The sequence below is a fragment of the Crassostrea angulata genome, chromosome 10 (assembly GCF_025612915.1).
Source record: "Crassostrea angulata isolate pt1a10 chromosome 10, ASM2561291v2, whole genome shotgun sequence".
Lineage (NCBI taxonomy): Eukaryota > Metazoa > Mollusca > Bivalvia > Ostreida > Ostreidae > Magallana > Magallana angulata.
In genome coordinates this window covers 45,423,057-45,439,526 of record NC_069120.1, presented here as the reverse complement: position 1 = coordinate 45,439,526, position 16,470 = coordinate 45,423,057, and the positions used below count along the sequence as shown (strand labels likewise).

Sequence of the window (16,470 nt, the reverse complement as noted above, 5' to 3'; positions counted from 1 at the left end):
CCTGAAACACAAGATAATATACCAATAAGGCAAATAAAAGGTGCATGGCCGAATAAAAATGATGAATAATAGGTGACATAATGGATTTATGACAGCATCTTATCAACTATGGAAGTCGTAAAGCAAATATACTGCATTGTCAATTGCGAAACATTGCTGGTAATGTAAATACTAACTTTTTGAAAACATTTTTAATAGGAAAACATGAGTTGTTATAGGTGGTTATAGTTTCGAAATATCGTTTCACTTCCGTATGAAATGTTTTTTTACACAGAGTATGAAAAATTATGAAGAGGGCTCGATGGTTGTGACCATTTTAAAATCTTCTCTAAAGAGGAGCTCTGTATAAGGATATAGGAAACTTATAAATTTTAAAGCTAAAATTTTAGATTGTTTTTCTTTATTGAATGTTATCGTATGGACAAAAAAAATTTAAGTTAAAGTTCAAAGCTCTAATAATTAATGTTTACAACCCACCTTCTCTAAGGTAGAAAGGGAAAGTTTCGGATAAATTAGGGACAGTTTTGGATAAAGTACCCGTCGATATTTTGGTAAATTTGAGAGTTGCTGTACCCAAAGGCTTTTAAGTGTTGCTATAAATAATAAATTTATTTTTGATTATTATCATTAGTTAGAAAAGGTCTCTTGAAATGCAGTATGTAGGCCCCTTATGTTTAGTACATGTAATGTTGAGAATCTGAAGTAAATGCAAAATTTGCGGCTTTATCTGTTGGTTGACTTTACACAGTGAAATTGCAAGTAACAGACGGGAGGTAAAATAACATAAACAGTTGGTGAATTGTACATACATGTAGTAAACTATACATGGTAAAGGTTTATGACATGTCATGTTGCAACATGTACATGTTACGGAAGGTCAACTCTAAGGGGGTCATTATTTTTCAAAACACCGACATTGCAGGTACTCTTTTACTATAGTGGCCTGAGACTAATTATTGCCAAGTACCATTTCTTGCCAGTGGATTTTTACGTTATTTTATCAACTCATAAAATCATATACATGTAAGAAAAATTACGTATCAATGCACCTGCAAGAAATGGTACTTAGGTAGTAACTGTCTTAGGCCAGTAATGATATATAATAATTGTGTATTGCATATATGCATATATTTTCCAAATGCATAAGTTCTAAAAATATAAATGTATTATACGATTTATTTATTCCTTAAAATATTATTGTGCCCCAACCTTTATCAATTACTAATGTTATTATATGTTAATTATATTAAATTATTTGTTAAGATATGGCTGATTAAAATATGATATTTAATGGTGTAAATGATTATTGCACGGTGCTTTGGAAGTGTACGTCATATGACATTGTTAAAACTATGCTTGGGACTTGGACTTGGAATCAAATAATCTTGGAATTGACATAAGTATTGGCAGTCAATGTAAGTTTAATTTATACTCTACAATTGCATAACGAATATTTAATTCAAAATCATATCGAGTCTTATCGTAAAATAGTTGGCCAAATGTGACTGATTTGTTTAATCCCAGCTCAGTAGTTCTTTTACATTTCCTAAAAGGGTTACATATAAGCAATTGCCAAGTTTCGACTTACGATTTCCATACAACATGTGTGTAGACGGTGTGCATACATGTGTATTTTGCAGATATTTTTCTTACAAGTCACTGGTTATCATTTATTTCTGCACTTAAAATCCCTAAAACATTGACCATAAACCGCGCCTTATTTTACGTTTTGGTATGAAGGTTGAGGCTTACTTTCAAAACCGTCTCATTTTCAAATCGTGGCTAATTAGCCAAACAAAACAGGTAAGCGACGAAATAAACAGTAAACTGTTATCGATCGATTGTAAATTTCTTCTTTTTATTAAAGGATATCTATCTATGTTAACATTTGAAATAGTTACTAGTATTAAATGAAAAGTGTTAATGGGTTTTTAATTCCGGGCGGGCAATCGGTTTTTAGAACGCAGTTCCCAGTTCGCAATTGAATAGTGAACTGCGTTCTATTTAGAACGCAGTTCGCAATTCAAATTATTGAATAATGAACTGCTTTCTATCTAGAACGCAGTTCGCAATTCAAAATTTAGAATTCATATTTGGGGCCCGATTGCCTTATATGCAATTGAATAGTGAACTGCGTTCTATAGAACGCAGTTCGCAATTCAAAATTTAGGCCCAAAGTTCTAGAGAGAACGCATTTCGCAATTCAATTGCATATAAGGCAAGCGGGCCCCAAGTATGAATTCTAAATTTTGAATTGCGAACTGCGTTCTAGATAGAACGCAGTTCACTATTCAATTGCATATAAGGCAAGCGGGCCCCAAATATGAATTCTAAATTTTGAATTGCGAACTGCGCTCTAGATAGAACGCAGTTCACTATTCAATCGCACTAAATTTTGAATTGCGAACCGCGTTCTATAGAACGCAGTTCACTATTCAATCGCACTTAATTTTGAATTGCGAACTGCGTTCTATAGAACGCAGTTTACTATTCAATTGCGAACTGCGAACTGCGTTCTAAAAACCGATTGCCTTGCATGTAGAAAAATCTTTTTAGTTTAAAATTTTTCTAAATGGCATTGTCATAATGTGCATATTATAAAATCAGGCTTATCGTAATTTTTAATCTAAGAAATAGATGGTTTATTTTCAAAACTGGCTTATCATTAAATCTGGCTTATGTTTTAGATTTAAGATGGGGGGGGGGGGGGGAGGGTTTATGACACAAACCCTTAGATAGCTATTTTAAGCTCGTTTAGTTGCTATTATGATCACAGTTTGTCCGGCATCCGTCAGTCCTTCCGTCTGTTAACTTTTAACATTTCTGACTCTTATCCAGAACCACTGGGCCGATTTAACTAAACTTAGCGAAAAGCTAACTAAATGAAGTGAATTTAAGTTTGAGTTTGTTAAAATAATGAGCCACATCTTCTTTTAAAGAGAGATAATTAGGAAGTACTGGAAATTAGTATCTTTTAAAAAAAAATTCTCAAAGCAATTTAGCAAGAAAATCTGAAACTTTTATAGAAGCATCCTCAGTTAGAATAGATTGTTTAGTTTATTTTTACATGATTCATCGGGGTAGAATTGGGTCATTTTTTTAATTTTCGTCTCAATAACCAACTGACCAGAAAAGTTAACACTTGTCTAGAATCAGGTAGTGTTTATTCAAGATTGATCAAATTATGATCCCTAGGTTAGGTTGGGGCCTGTGCAGGGGTCAAGTGTTTGCATATAGATATTTTTATAAAACTTTAGAAATCTTTTTCTCATAAAACAATTGGCCAGATAAGCTAACTTTAGTGAAGAAAACATCAGGTAATGTAGTGAAGATAATATTCCCGTTTGCTCAAGTCATGATCTCTGCTGGTAGAGTAAAGCCACGTTAGGGGATCGCATTTATATACACATAAGAATGTATTTTAAAAAATCCAAATTTTCTTCTTAACAACCAATTGGTCGAACTTGTGTGAAAGCATCCAAAATGAGCAAGATTTGATATTGATTAAATCATGATTTCTGGGGGTAGGCCTAAGGTTGGGCCACGATGGGAAAAGGGGTGGTCAATTGTTATACTTAAGAATACATGTATAAAAAATGATTTGTTTTAAACCAATTGGTCAAAAAAAGCTGTCATTTTTGTGAAAACAATTTTTAAGTATTGAATTTGTTTGGTCAAGGTTATGATCTTCTGAAGTCATGCTTCAGAAAATCATAACTTTGACCAATAAACTTCAATACTTAAAAAGTTTTTAAAAAAAATAAAAAATTCAAATGTATTGTATTAAATATTTGCAAGTATTTTAACATATTAAAATTAATTCTTACTTATTTAGACTGGGATCCTTGAAAATTTCTTGGACCATTTGTTTAAGATTTGTTTGACAACAGCTGTACTAAATATGTGATATGACTGTAAAAAAATATCCTGTTACACAAGGAGCTTAGTGTTTCATGTAAGAATATCTTTTAAAAATTGGAAAATTTTATTATGCAGGATTTTGTTAATGACTCAATGAAGCTAATTTTACTATGGCTATTGTTTATCAGGTGTGCAATGTTACCCATTGGCCTCTTGTCATTATCAGTCAATATTTTTTTAAGATATCACAATTATTTGTATTGTAGAAAATCGACTCAACGGATTCAAATTATTTGGAACAGCAAAAAATTTAACAAAACTATTGATATACAGTGATCCACCACAATCTCTGGACCGTGGTGAAATATTTCTTGATTCTACTAACATGGTCGATGTAGCTGTCAATAAAATAACTATAGCGATACCTGCCACATCTGCAATTCTCACACTATGTGAAGTCTACATATATGGTAAAATTGATATTTAATTGATATGTATTTCAAACATTTAAGTATTATTATCAACCTATTATGAATTCCCGGAACATTTACATGTATCTTATCATAAAGCAAGGAAAACATACTAAATGAACAAGTTTTTTTCCTGGACAGTAATGACTTTATTTTTATCAAAGAACCACAAAAAATGAAAAAAAAATATGCTGAAAAATTATTTTTCTTACAATTGGTTTTATTTAGCTAGTTTCCTCCGAAAAAAGAATAACTATTGTTCTGAAAAATGTCAAACTGGAAATTCTTGCAACAATGTCAATTTCACATGTCCTCTTTGTGAACTTGGATGGAAAGGACCATATTGTACGCGTAAGTGGTATTAATTAAATGCATTTTAAAGCAATGTTTCAACAACTTTAAAATAACCGATTTTTAAAAAAAAATAATGCCTGATATTTTTGCTGGAAAATAGGTGTTGATCTTAAGCCGTTTTATAAAACATCTCATCAATAACTTTGGGTTAGTTTTAATGGCTAAAGATTTGAATTGTAATAATTTAATATTTATGAAATCAACTGTTTGATTTTGATAATTAAGGAGTCATTAATTGTCATAAATTCTCCAAAAAACTAGTACGCAGACATATTTTGTCGAGATATGTCCAGACAACTCTGCATACAAAAGCCATATAATAATTTTCACATACAAACCATTAAACCATTTATGAAATAATGAACTCGTATTTTGTAAAAAAAAAATAAAAAAAAAATAAAAAAAAAAAATAAAATTAAGTTAAATCAAAAGTGGATAGTACATATATAAAAAAACATTTTATCTTAAATCTAAATGGATAGTAAATAAGCTATTGAACTGTTTAATAATCTAAATAAGGTTTGGTAGAATAAGAAAAATATGTAATCTATTAATATTTTCAAGTAGTTATTTTTCTAATATTATAAAAGTGTTCAATATTCCAATCAAAGGGGAAAATATGTTTTTAAAGTTTATTTGAGGATGACGTTTACTCATAATGTAAAAAAAACAACACTGATGATAGTGAAAAAACATCCATTTTATATTATTGTAGGTAAAAAGAATCATTCTTTAAGGTGGCTCTATACACCCACAGTTTATTCCAATTTTCAATAGAAGACCACAAAACATATACTTATCAAATATTAAAATGACGATAGGGATACTATAGGTATTTTTAAAGAATTTTTTAATGTTTTTTCGTGTTTTTGTAAAATATTTTTTAAAAAGACAGCTATCAACAAATTGAGAGAAATTATTTTGTCATATGATGGATATTTCCTTCGGACACATAAAAAAATAATAACACTTCTTAACATTCAAAAATGTTATTATTGCAATTTTTTTTAGTATTTCCCCAAAACATATTTTTTCATATTTTCTTACTCTGTTGACAAATCATCTGAAAAAGTTGCTTGATGTTATAAGAAAATGTATTTTAATAAATGTGAAATAAAAAAATTGAATGAAAACAATTGCAAATAAACACAAAAAATATTTAAAATTTTATTTGGTATGAAAATGAAAGTTCCTCATGTAAGGGTTATCGTTCCTAAGTCCAAAGGCCCAAACACCTTGGGGACTTTTCATTTCTGAGTTGAAGAAAATTTCCTAAATATAATGTTGGAATGATAAATACATGCATATTTCATTATAGACTTTGCCCTGTATAAGTGAATATATTCGCTTTAGTGCAAAACTAAGTCAAATAAATAAAGGGGAACATTGACTAGGATAATAGGATTTATGTATCCCAACCTGAGAGAAATTCAAAGCAACCCACTCATCCCCGTTAGGTGTCGATATTAATGTGCATTAAAGTATATTATAATTGAAATATTTTCACCTGTTTAGAATTTTCTTTCACGGTATTCAACCAAAAAATACGTTTTAGAAATTTTTGGAAAGTTAAAAAATTTATTGTTCTCGATGGGAATCGAACTAATAACCTACTGATTTGTAGTGAACCCACTAACCCACTGCGCTACGGTGTAACATATCGATAATGCTAAAGAAACTCTTTAAAAATTTATACTTGATTTTGTTGTTTATTTCGATAAATAATACCACACAACGTGAAGGTGTCACATACCACATTACTTGTAAGTAATGAATTTTCCAATTATCAAATTAAATCTATCCATTTAACAAATTTTTCAAAATAGCGGTTCCCATACAATTCACCTCAGTTTAAATCAGCCAGTACCGGAAATGCATGTTTCCAGATTTACTTTTTTGCGTACTGCGTCATCAAAAAGTGGTGTATAGAGCCACCTTAAGTATTATGAGGTGATAATTTTGGTCGGGTGTTATCAAATCCAATAAAGCCAGAAGGGCTTTTATAATTGATTTGTATGATTTCGTATTACCTCATTATATTCAAAGAATGATTCCTTATACCTTATATTTATATGAGTATATATTTAAAATATTAGTAAGCAAACCCCGCTGGCGCCCCAATTAATTGTCAGTTGAAGTTATGGGTCATCTAGTTCAAAATCGATACGTAGTGTTAACATGTAAATGTAAAGGTTTGACTATAGTGTTATTTTCCACTTTAAAAAAAAGCTGGGTCGATGACTTACTTTTAGAGTAATTTGTCTTTAAAATTTTCTGAAAAAATCAAAAATAAATTTTTAACATTTTACAGTATCAGTGAAAATTTGATATATTTCTAATACAATCTCGTTAATAGCCACACCTTTTATAAAATCATAAAATAGGATATAAGCGTGGCCTTATGGTAAAGTGTAGGTCTTTATGGTTCTGTGTTCACTCGATCGGTTTCATAAAGTTGTGATTTATATTTTCTTTTCACTTAAATCATGATAAGAATATCGAATCTTTTGGATTTTTAAAATAAAGTTCTTTTTTTCATTCTGAGTATGAGCACAGTGAATCTGTGAGAAATCAGTAGCCACGTACACCATAATGAAATCAGTACCTCGGCCTCAGTCCACCACTCTAACGACTAAGCTACGCAGACTCTCGCTTCAATACTTTGGGGCCCAAAAACTAGAGAATGCGTGGGTCGATTTTAAAACATATTTCAAATTCGGAAGTTTTGAGACATCTCTATCGAATAAAAACATAAAAAAAAAATCAAGTTCAATTTTTTTTTAAAAATTTGGGTTTTTCATTTCCTTCCTGTGACGACCGGAAGTGACGGCAGTCGTTCGGATATGCAAAGGGCATTGCGGCAGTAAACTCTTTACAATCTCTGAAAATTTGAAAGGTCTATCTTAAATATTTTTTGAAAAAAAATAAGGCACAAGCTAAAAAATAAAATCTTTAATATCTCGGAACCGGAAGTGAAGACTACAAAAATCTCGTGAAATTTTCTGACAAATTTTGTTATGAATAAGTTCTGAAAGTTTCATCAAGATCAACTGAAGCGTTTTTGAAAAAAAAATTACAGAAAAAAAATTATTAATAACAATAGAGGAAAAGAAACAAAGCAATAACAATAAGGTCTTCCGTTGGAAACTGAAGACCGTAATAATAAAGGAAAAGAAGCAAAGCAAAAACGGAAGACCTAAATTAACTAGACACGATCACATTGCGAGCAACGAGGAGGTCTTCCGTCTGATTTTGGAATCTGAAATACATGTACGATGTTGATTTTGCAATTTAACAGCTAAACATGATTTAAAATAGAAGAAAAGGGTCTACATTCTAAAGGCCAGATACTATTTTGTTTCAGGTTTAAGAGCTTTGGTTGAAAACATTTTGGCCCCTTTTGGTTTCTAATTTGAGAGTCCAGCTCCTTTTTCATAATATTAAATGAAAGGTCAGTTAATGTTTAAGACATTTTGTTCAACAAGTGTTTAGAAATTCGTATCGTTCTTGAGATATCTGAGAAAGAATGTTTTAGAAGCCGGTCCCTTATCTCCTTCTTGGGGCCACTGAAAAAAAAATTGAAGAGTACATCATTTTGAGCATCTTTTCTTCTATACTGTATTTTAAAATATTTTTTCCTTTTTGAGATATGTGATCAATTTTATGGACTTTTTACCCCTAAAAACCCTATAAATAATGTAACACATGAGAAAATCATTATACTGTTAGGCCACATAACTGTAATATAAACATATTTGTTTCTATAATCATTTACAAAATATCTCTAAGTAAAGGGTTAAAATTAAAAGACTTTAGAGACCTCTAGGTCCATAAGACATTTTGCTCAACAAGTGTTTAGAAATTCGTTACCGTTCTTGAGATATCTGAGAGAGAATGTTTTAGGGGCCGTTCCCTTATCTCCTTATTGGGGCCACTGAACAAAATTTTGAAGGTTGCATTTTGTTATGTACATCATTTTGAGCATCTTTTCTTCTATTATGCTCATCATAATATGTTTCCTTTAACAGATACAACGTATAAATGATCAAAGTCTAAAGATCCCTAACTGCGCATTACATGATAAATTCATTATATTGTATTGGTACATTACCGTAAGATAAACATTTTTGCTTCTATAAATTATCACAAAATATCCCTCAGTAAAGAGCTATAGATTTAAGACTTTAGACCCCTCAGAAACACTAGTTTTATGAACCAGCCCCTATTTTTTGATTTTACATGAGAGCCCTTGTTAATAATTTTTTTTTAACTTTACATGTCTTAACAAAATATTTTTCAAAGATGAGATAAACGAAAAAGACTTTTTAAAAATCTCAATTTTCGAGTCCAGGCGAGCTTCGGCGCTTTTCGAAATAAAAATGATTTTTGACCTTCAGTCTTTCGTCTACCAACACTGAAAATTTCAACTTTCTATCTGCAAAAGTTAAAGAGGAGTTCCACCGACGAAATACCCTTATAAAAATCATAAAATCGACTATGTCTCAAAAAGGGAAGTGACGTCATCAATAAAAAAAAAATTTACAAAAAGGTTCAGATCAATACCTATTAGATCTGAAAGTTTCATGAAAGTCGAATAAGTCGTTGCTGAGAAATGGCGTGCACAAAATTTGTAAGAAAAAAATAATAATAGGGAAGAAGAAACCTAAGAAAAACAATAAGGTCTTACGTTGGAAACGAAATACCTGAATAATAGTGAAAAATAGAGAAAAGAAACCTAACGAAAACAATAGGGTCTTCTGTTGGAAACGGAATACCCCAATTCCTATTTCTTATATCAGAAAACAAAATTGTACGTTTTATGACTGATCTTTCAAAACTGAAAATGAATAATAAACGGTCTCATGATCGTACATTTACATCTATTGAGAATTTCTGCCCAGTTTTTTATTCTTAATAAAATTGGCCTGTGTTTTAAAATGTGCAAACATAATCGAATCTTGTTTTACCCGATTTGATCATAATTTCCAGCCTATAATATATATTACGCATTCATCGAATTTTTTAAAACCTAACTTCTAAATCATTATTAAACAATGATCAGTTTATTAAGTGACTACGTTGATTCAAAAAGTTATATTGAATTTATATCATCTTGTATGCTACACAATTCATCGTATTTTTTCGGTTGATCCGATCGCATTTCTCATTAGATGAGACAAATCTGACCTAGGTATGACAATTATTCCTTATAAACAAAAATTGGATATTCCTTTCATGCATTGAAATAATTCACAATAATGTTTATACAAGTATACAACAAGTATACAATGGAAGAAAGATTCATAAAGAGACTAATTTGTTTTCTGTAAAATTTAATCATCAATATCCTAATACCCAACATCATTTTCCCATTTACCATAAACATTTATGAACAGATAAAATTATAGCATATGCAAAACTTAAGCAACAGTCAGTCTATTACGGTGGTGCTTGGTTTACCGGCTAATTACTGAAAACAGTTGAAATCGTTCTCAGCACCAAAAAATAAGTTCAACTGCAAAAAGAACGTATAGCATGTCACTTTATCAGTGTAAATCTGCGCATCATATATCTAAACATCTCATGGTATTCTCGTTCTTTAAAACGTTCTTGTAATTTTGATTTTAATAAATAAATTCAATAAACTTTTTAAGTTCTTCAGTTTGCAATGTAAAATTGCTGAGCAGCGGAATTAATTTTTACACTGATAGCCCAGATCATCCCATTTTTAGATCCTGTTATCGAACTGATGCAAAAATCACAATAGCATATCATCGAAGGTACAATAGCTAAAGCAAAATAATTACGGAAATCCCTACTGATATTTGAACGTTTCTGCCCGCGACAGGTGCTGTTTTTATGAGATTAAAAACATTGTGTAAGATGTTTGACTACCCCATTTTTATAATAATAGTAAAAACACGAAGTCATTTAAATTGTTGATGTATGTTGTTTTCAGAGGGGTGAAAAGGCTGGGCTCGATTTCCAAGCACATGCGTAACTTTAACGTAAACAAATGTCCATGCTTTGCATGATGCACCCGTGTTTTGCTACTAAATTGTAAATGAAGTGTTGTTTAAAGACAAATTTCCTTAGAAGTTCGTTTTGTACGTTTTTGTAAGTAAAACCTGCATCTGAATTCTCGCGCAAGTTTGGTAAGAACATATATAGTGAAATTTAATACTGTAGCGACAGCGTAAGAGCATGTGCAGCAATGAATCTTAGTTTGGGTTTATATCTAACCCACCCACAAGTAAATATAATCAACATACCTATATAAATTTGAATTATTCACTTATAAACTCATTACTATTATGACTCGTCGTGTCTAGTATGTTGTAATGATATTCACGAGAACGTTTTCAAAACCAATCAGATGAGCCCTTATATCTCTATTTTCAGAACTATGATTTATTACTAAGAAGGAATGGGTTTTTACAATATTGTTAAAAAACGATGTTTGGTAGAATGTATAAAATTTAGAATAAGTAGTCCGTAAAAATTCAAGGTGGTTGAGTTTGGTAAAAAAATTATGAAAATGTTCGGAATTCAAATCGAAGACAATTTCATTTTGAATGTTGTTTTTAAGAAAGGCATTTACTCATATTAAAATGATAATGTAAAGCCATTATTCCATGTTATAAACTTTTGACTTGAGTGCGGTGTTATTTCACTTTAACAAAAAGAAAATTGACCTTTTTTAAAAGATTTAATGGTCTTTAAATATTTTATGAAAACAAAATTAACAGATTAATCATCATTATAACACATAAATATTTATAATTCTTAACTATCTATATTAACCTTAATCTGCTGGTATCAAAGTTATATAAGGTTATTTGATAATTATTTTTAAAATATGGTATTTTTAATTTTTTAAGCGTCGTATATTATTTTTACCTAGCCTTCTGGACGTTATCTTAACAACAACTGAAATAAAAACCATCAGAAAAATTGTACAAAATTACCGAGATACATTCATTTATTTTAAAGTGCTGCTAAAATGTTTTAGTTAAAATAATTTTAGAATTTTTTTTCAAATTCCCTATGTTTTGCTTTTCTTGATTTGGCCTTATTCTAAAATTTAGTTGAAATATCTAATGTCATTTCAATAATAATTCATTTAATAAATGCTTTTTGTGTTAATTATAAATTTTACTCATGATATTGAACTTCTTGAAAATCCAATTATGACAACTCAAACACTAAGCAACATTCAGAAACTCATTTTAATATAATATTTAGAATTGGAATTCAATAAAGACAAATTTTATAATATGAACGTTTGTTTTTCATATCTATAAATAGGCAAAAGATGCCCAAAAAAACTTCAGTGTATTTGATATACAAGATAAAACAACATGTATATGGAATTCGTTACTTAAAAATCTACTATTTTCCTTTAATCAAGCCATAAAGTGTCCAAAACCTCAGTTACCGGGTTTTGTCACAATAACTCCAGACAAACTGGAATATGCATACGGAGATACTGTCAGCTTTGGATGCCACACGGGGTACACTCTGAATGGTGATAAGGTGAAAACTTGTCTACAAAGTGCAGACTTTGGACAAAATCTACCTTCATGTGCAGGTATTTGGCAATATAAAATAAAATACACATTTGTATGATCAATATTTGCGAAAACGTATTTATTTTAAATATTTGCTTTGATCAACTGAATGTTAATTATATCATGGATGATGACATGAAAATATGATATTAAGTTCTGATATAAAATTATAAGCATACATATCTTTTATTGAGGACAAAGAACATATGAGTATTTTATTATATTCTTAAGAAAGGGACATTATGCTTGAGCAGAAAAATGTTCTCAAATATGTTAAAAAACCGCTAATATTATTTTATTTTTATTTTACGTTTAAGCTATAAAGTGTCCAAAACCTCATTTACCGGATTTTGTCATAATAAGTCCAGACAAACCAGAATATGCATACAGAGACATTGTCAAGTTTAAATGCCTTCCCGGGTTTACTCTTAGTGGTGGTAATATGAAAACGTGCCTACAAAGTACAGACTTGGTACAAAGTCTACCTTCTTGTGCAGGTATTTCAAACGTTCATTTATATCATGTGCACGTGTTTTTATTAACTACGTACTGTACATAATCATCAACTTAAATCCTTCAAATAATATTTCGATATGAAACCATAAACCTTTCTTTTGTTAAAAGTCAAAATTTGATTAGATATTATTGTGGATGGACGGTATTAATAACATACAGTAATAGTAAATATATCTTTCCTTCCGTTTCGTTCTTTTATTATAGTTTCTGAAATTAATTTTGGACATTCAATAAATAATATCCCCTGATCCCTTTTGTAAAGTTTCCTAGGTCTGCGCTAAATTTTGGTAAATACAATGTGTGTGAAAATTATGAATATGTATTATATAACTTATTTTCAGACAGCTCATATAAGTAACACTAGTAAAGAAGTATCGTGTTCCGGTCGAATGATAAATATTTCTAATCAACTATTAAGTGCCCTATATTAATAAATAAGCATTGAATGCTAAATAAATAAAATCGAATCTTTATAGTAAATGGTGTATACAATGTGACATAACAGTACCTAGCTGAAAAAGTGTTTCCCTCTTTCAATGATCTGCTATTTTATTTTAATCAAGCTATAAGGTGTCCAAAACCTCAATTACCGGGTTTTGTCACAATAACTCCAGACAAACCAGAATATGCATACGGAGATACTGTCAACTTTGGATGCCACGCGGGGTACACTCTGAATGGTGATAAGGTGAAAACTTGTCTACAAAGTGCAGTCTTTGGACAAAATCTACCTTCATGTGCAGGTATTTGGCAATATAAAATAAAATACACATTTGTATGATCAATATTTGCGAAAACGTATTTATTTTAAATATTCGATCTGATCAAACGAAAGTTTATTATAACATGGATAATGACATGAAAATATGATATTAAGTTCTGATATAAAATTATAAGCATACATATTTTTTATTGAGGACAAAGAACATATGAGTATTTTATTATATTCTTAAGAAAGGGACATTATGATTTAGCAGAAAAATGTTCTCAAATATGTTAAAAAACCGCTAATATTATTTTATTTTTATTTTACGTTTAAGCTATAAAGTGTCCAAAACCTCATTTACCGGATTTTGTCATAATAAGTCCAGACAAACCAGAATATGCATACAGAGACATTGTCAAGTTTAAATGCCTTCCCGGGTTTACTCTTAGTGGTGGTAATATGAAAATGTGCCTACAAAGTACAGACTTGGTGCAAAGTCTACCTTCTTGTGCAGGTATTTCAAACGTTCATTTATATCATGTGCACGTGTTTTTATTAACTACGTACTGTACATAATCATCAACTTAAATCCTTCAAATAATATTTCGATATGAAACCATAAACCTTTCCTTTGTTAAAAGTCAAAATTTGATTAGATATTATTGTGGATGGACGGTATTAATAACATACAGTATTAGTAAATATATCTTTCCTTCCGTTTCGTTCTTTTATTATAGTTTCTGAAATTAATTTTGGACATTCAATAAATAATATCCCCTGATCCCTTTTGTAAAGTTTCCTAGGTCTGCGCTAAATTTTGGTAAATACAATGTGTGTGAAAATTATGAATATGTATTATATAACTTATTTTCAGACAGCTCATATAAGTAACACTAGTAAAGAAGTATCGTGTTCCGGTCGAATGATAAATATTTCTAATCAACTATTAAGTGCCCTATATTAATAAATAAGCATTGAATGCTAAATAAATAAAATCGAATCTTTATAGTAAATGGTGTATACAATGTGACATAACAGTACCTAGCTGAAAAAGTGTTTCCCTCTTTCAATGATCTGCTATTTTTTTTAATCAAGCTATAAGGTGTCCAAAACCTCAATTACCGGGTTTTGTCACAATAACTCCAGACAAACCAGAATATGCATACGGAGATACTGTCAACTTTGGATGCCACGCGGGGTACACTCTGAATGGTGATAAGGTGAAAACTTGTCTACAAAGTGCAGTCTTTGGACAAAATCTACCTTCATGTGCAGGTATTTGGCAATATAAAATAAAATACACATTTGTATGATCAATATTTGCGAAAACGTATTTATTTTAAATATTCGATTTGATCAAACGAAAGTTTATTATAACATGGATAATGACATGAAAATATGATATTAAGTTCTGATATAAAATTATAAGCATACATATTTTTTATTGAGGACAAAGAACATATGAGTATTTTATTATATTCTTAAGAAAGGGACATTATGATTTAGCAGAAAAATGTTCTCAAATATGTTAAAAAACCGCTAATATTATTTTATTTTTATTTTACGTTTAAGCTATAAAGTGTCCAAAACCTCATTTACCGGATTTTGTCATAATAAGTCCAGACAAACCAGAATATGCATACAGAGACATTGTCAAGTTTAAATGCCTTCCCGGGTTTACTCTTAGTGGTGGTAATATGAAAATGTGCCTACAAAGTACAGACTTGGTGCAAAGTCTACCTTCTTGTGCAGGTATTTCAAACGTTCATTTATATCATGTGCACGTGTTTTTATTTACTACGTACTGTACATAATCATCAACTTAAATCCTTCAAATAATATTTCGATATGAAACCATAAACCTTTCTTTTGTTAAAAGTCAAAATTTGATTAGATATTATTGTGGATGGACGGTATTAATAACATACAGTATTAGTAAATATATCTTTCCTTCCGTTTCGTTCTTTTATTATAGTTTCTGAAATTAATTTTGGACATTCAATAAATAATATCCCCTGATCCCTTTTGTAAAGTTTCCTAGGTCTGCGCTAAATTTTGGTAAATACAATGTGTGTGAAAATTATGAATATGTATTATATAATTTATTTTCAGACAGCTCATATAAGTAACACTAGTAAAGAAGTATCGTGTTCCGGTCGAATGATAAATATTTCTAATCAACTATTAAGTGCCCTATATTAATAAATAAGCATTGAATGCTAAATAAATAAAATCGAATCTTTATAGTAAATGGTGTATACAATGTGACATAACAGTACCTAGCTGAAAAAGTGTTTCCCTCTTTCAATGATCTGCTATTTTATTTTAATCAAGCTATAAGGTGTCCAAAACCTCAATTACCGGGTTTTGTCACAATAACTCCAGACAAACTAGAATATGCATACGGAGATACTGTCAGCTTTGGATGCCACGCGGGGTACACTCTGAATGGTGATAAGGTGAAAACTTGTCTACAAAGTGCAGTCTTTGGACAAAATCTACCTTCATGTGCAGGTATTTGGCAATATAAAATAAAATACACATTTGTATGATCAATATTTGCGAAAACGTATTTATTTTAAATATTCGATCTGATCAAACGAAAGTTAATTATAACATGGATGATGACATGAAAATATGATATTAAGTTCTGATATAAAATTATAAGCATACATATTTTTTATTGAAGACAAAAAACATATGAGTATTTTATTATATTCTTAAGAAAGGGACATTATGATTTAGCAGAAAAATGTTCTCAAATATGTTAAAAAAACGCTAATATTATTTTATTTTTATTTTACGTTTAAGCTATAAAGTGTCCAAAACCTCATTTACCGGATTTTGTCATAATAAGTCCAGACAAACCAGAATATGCATACAGAGACATTGTCAAGTTTAAATGCCTTCCCGGGTTTACTCTTAGTGGTGGTAATATGAAAACGTGCCTACAAAGTACAGACTTGGTGCAAAGTCTACCTTCTTGTGCAGG

At 30.2% G+C, this 16,470-nt stretch overlaps 1 protein-coding gene across 1 annotated transcript in view; it reads left to right on the top strand.

The window, feature by feature from the left end:
- The first annotated feature begins 12,113 nt into the window (after positions 1–12,113).
- Positions 12,114–16,470, top strand: part of LOC128168358 (receptor-type tyrosine-protein phosphatase mu-like) — a 54,958-nt gene continuing 50,601 nt past the window's right edge. Inside the window, exons 1-8 of the mRNA XM_052834603.1 lie at positions 12,114–12,276; positions 12,574–12,753; positions 13,336–13,515; positions 13,813–13,992; positions 14,574–14,753; positions 15,051–15,230; positions 15,813–15,992; positions 16,290–16,469. Coding sequence (XP_052690563.1) covers positions 12,699–12,753; positions 13,336–13,515; positions 13,813–13,992; positions 14,574–14,753; positions 15,051–15,230; positions 15,813–15,992; positions 16,290–16,469 — 1,135 coding nt within the window. The 5' untranslated portion in view covers positions 12,114–12,276; positions 12,574–12,698. The remainder of the gene's footprint in view (positions 12,277–12,573; positions 12,754–13,335; positions 13,516–13,812; positions 13,993–14,573; positions 14,754–15,050; positions 15,231–15,812; positions 15,993–16,289; position 16,470) is intronic.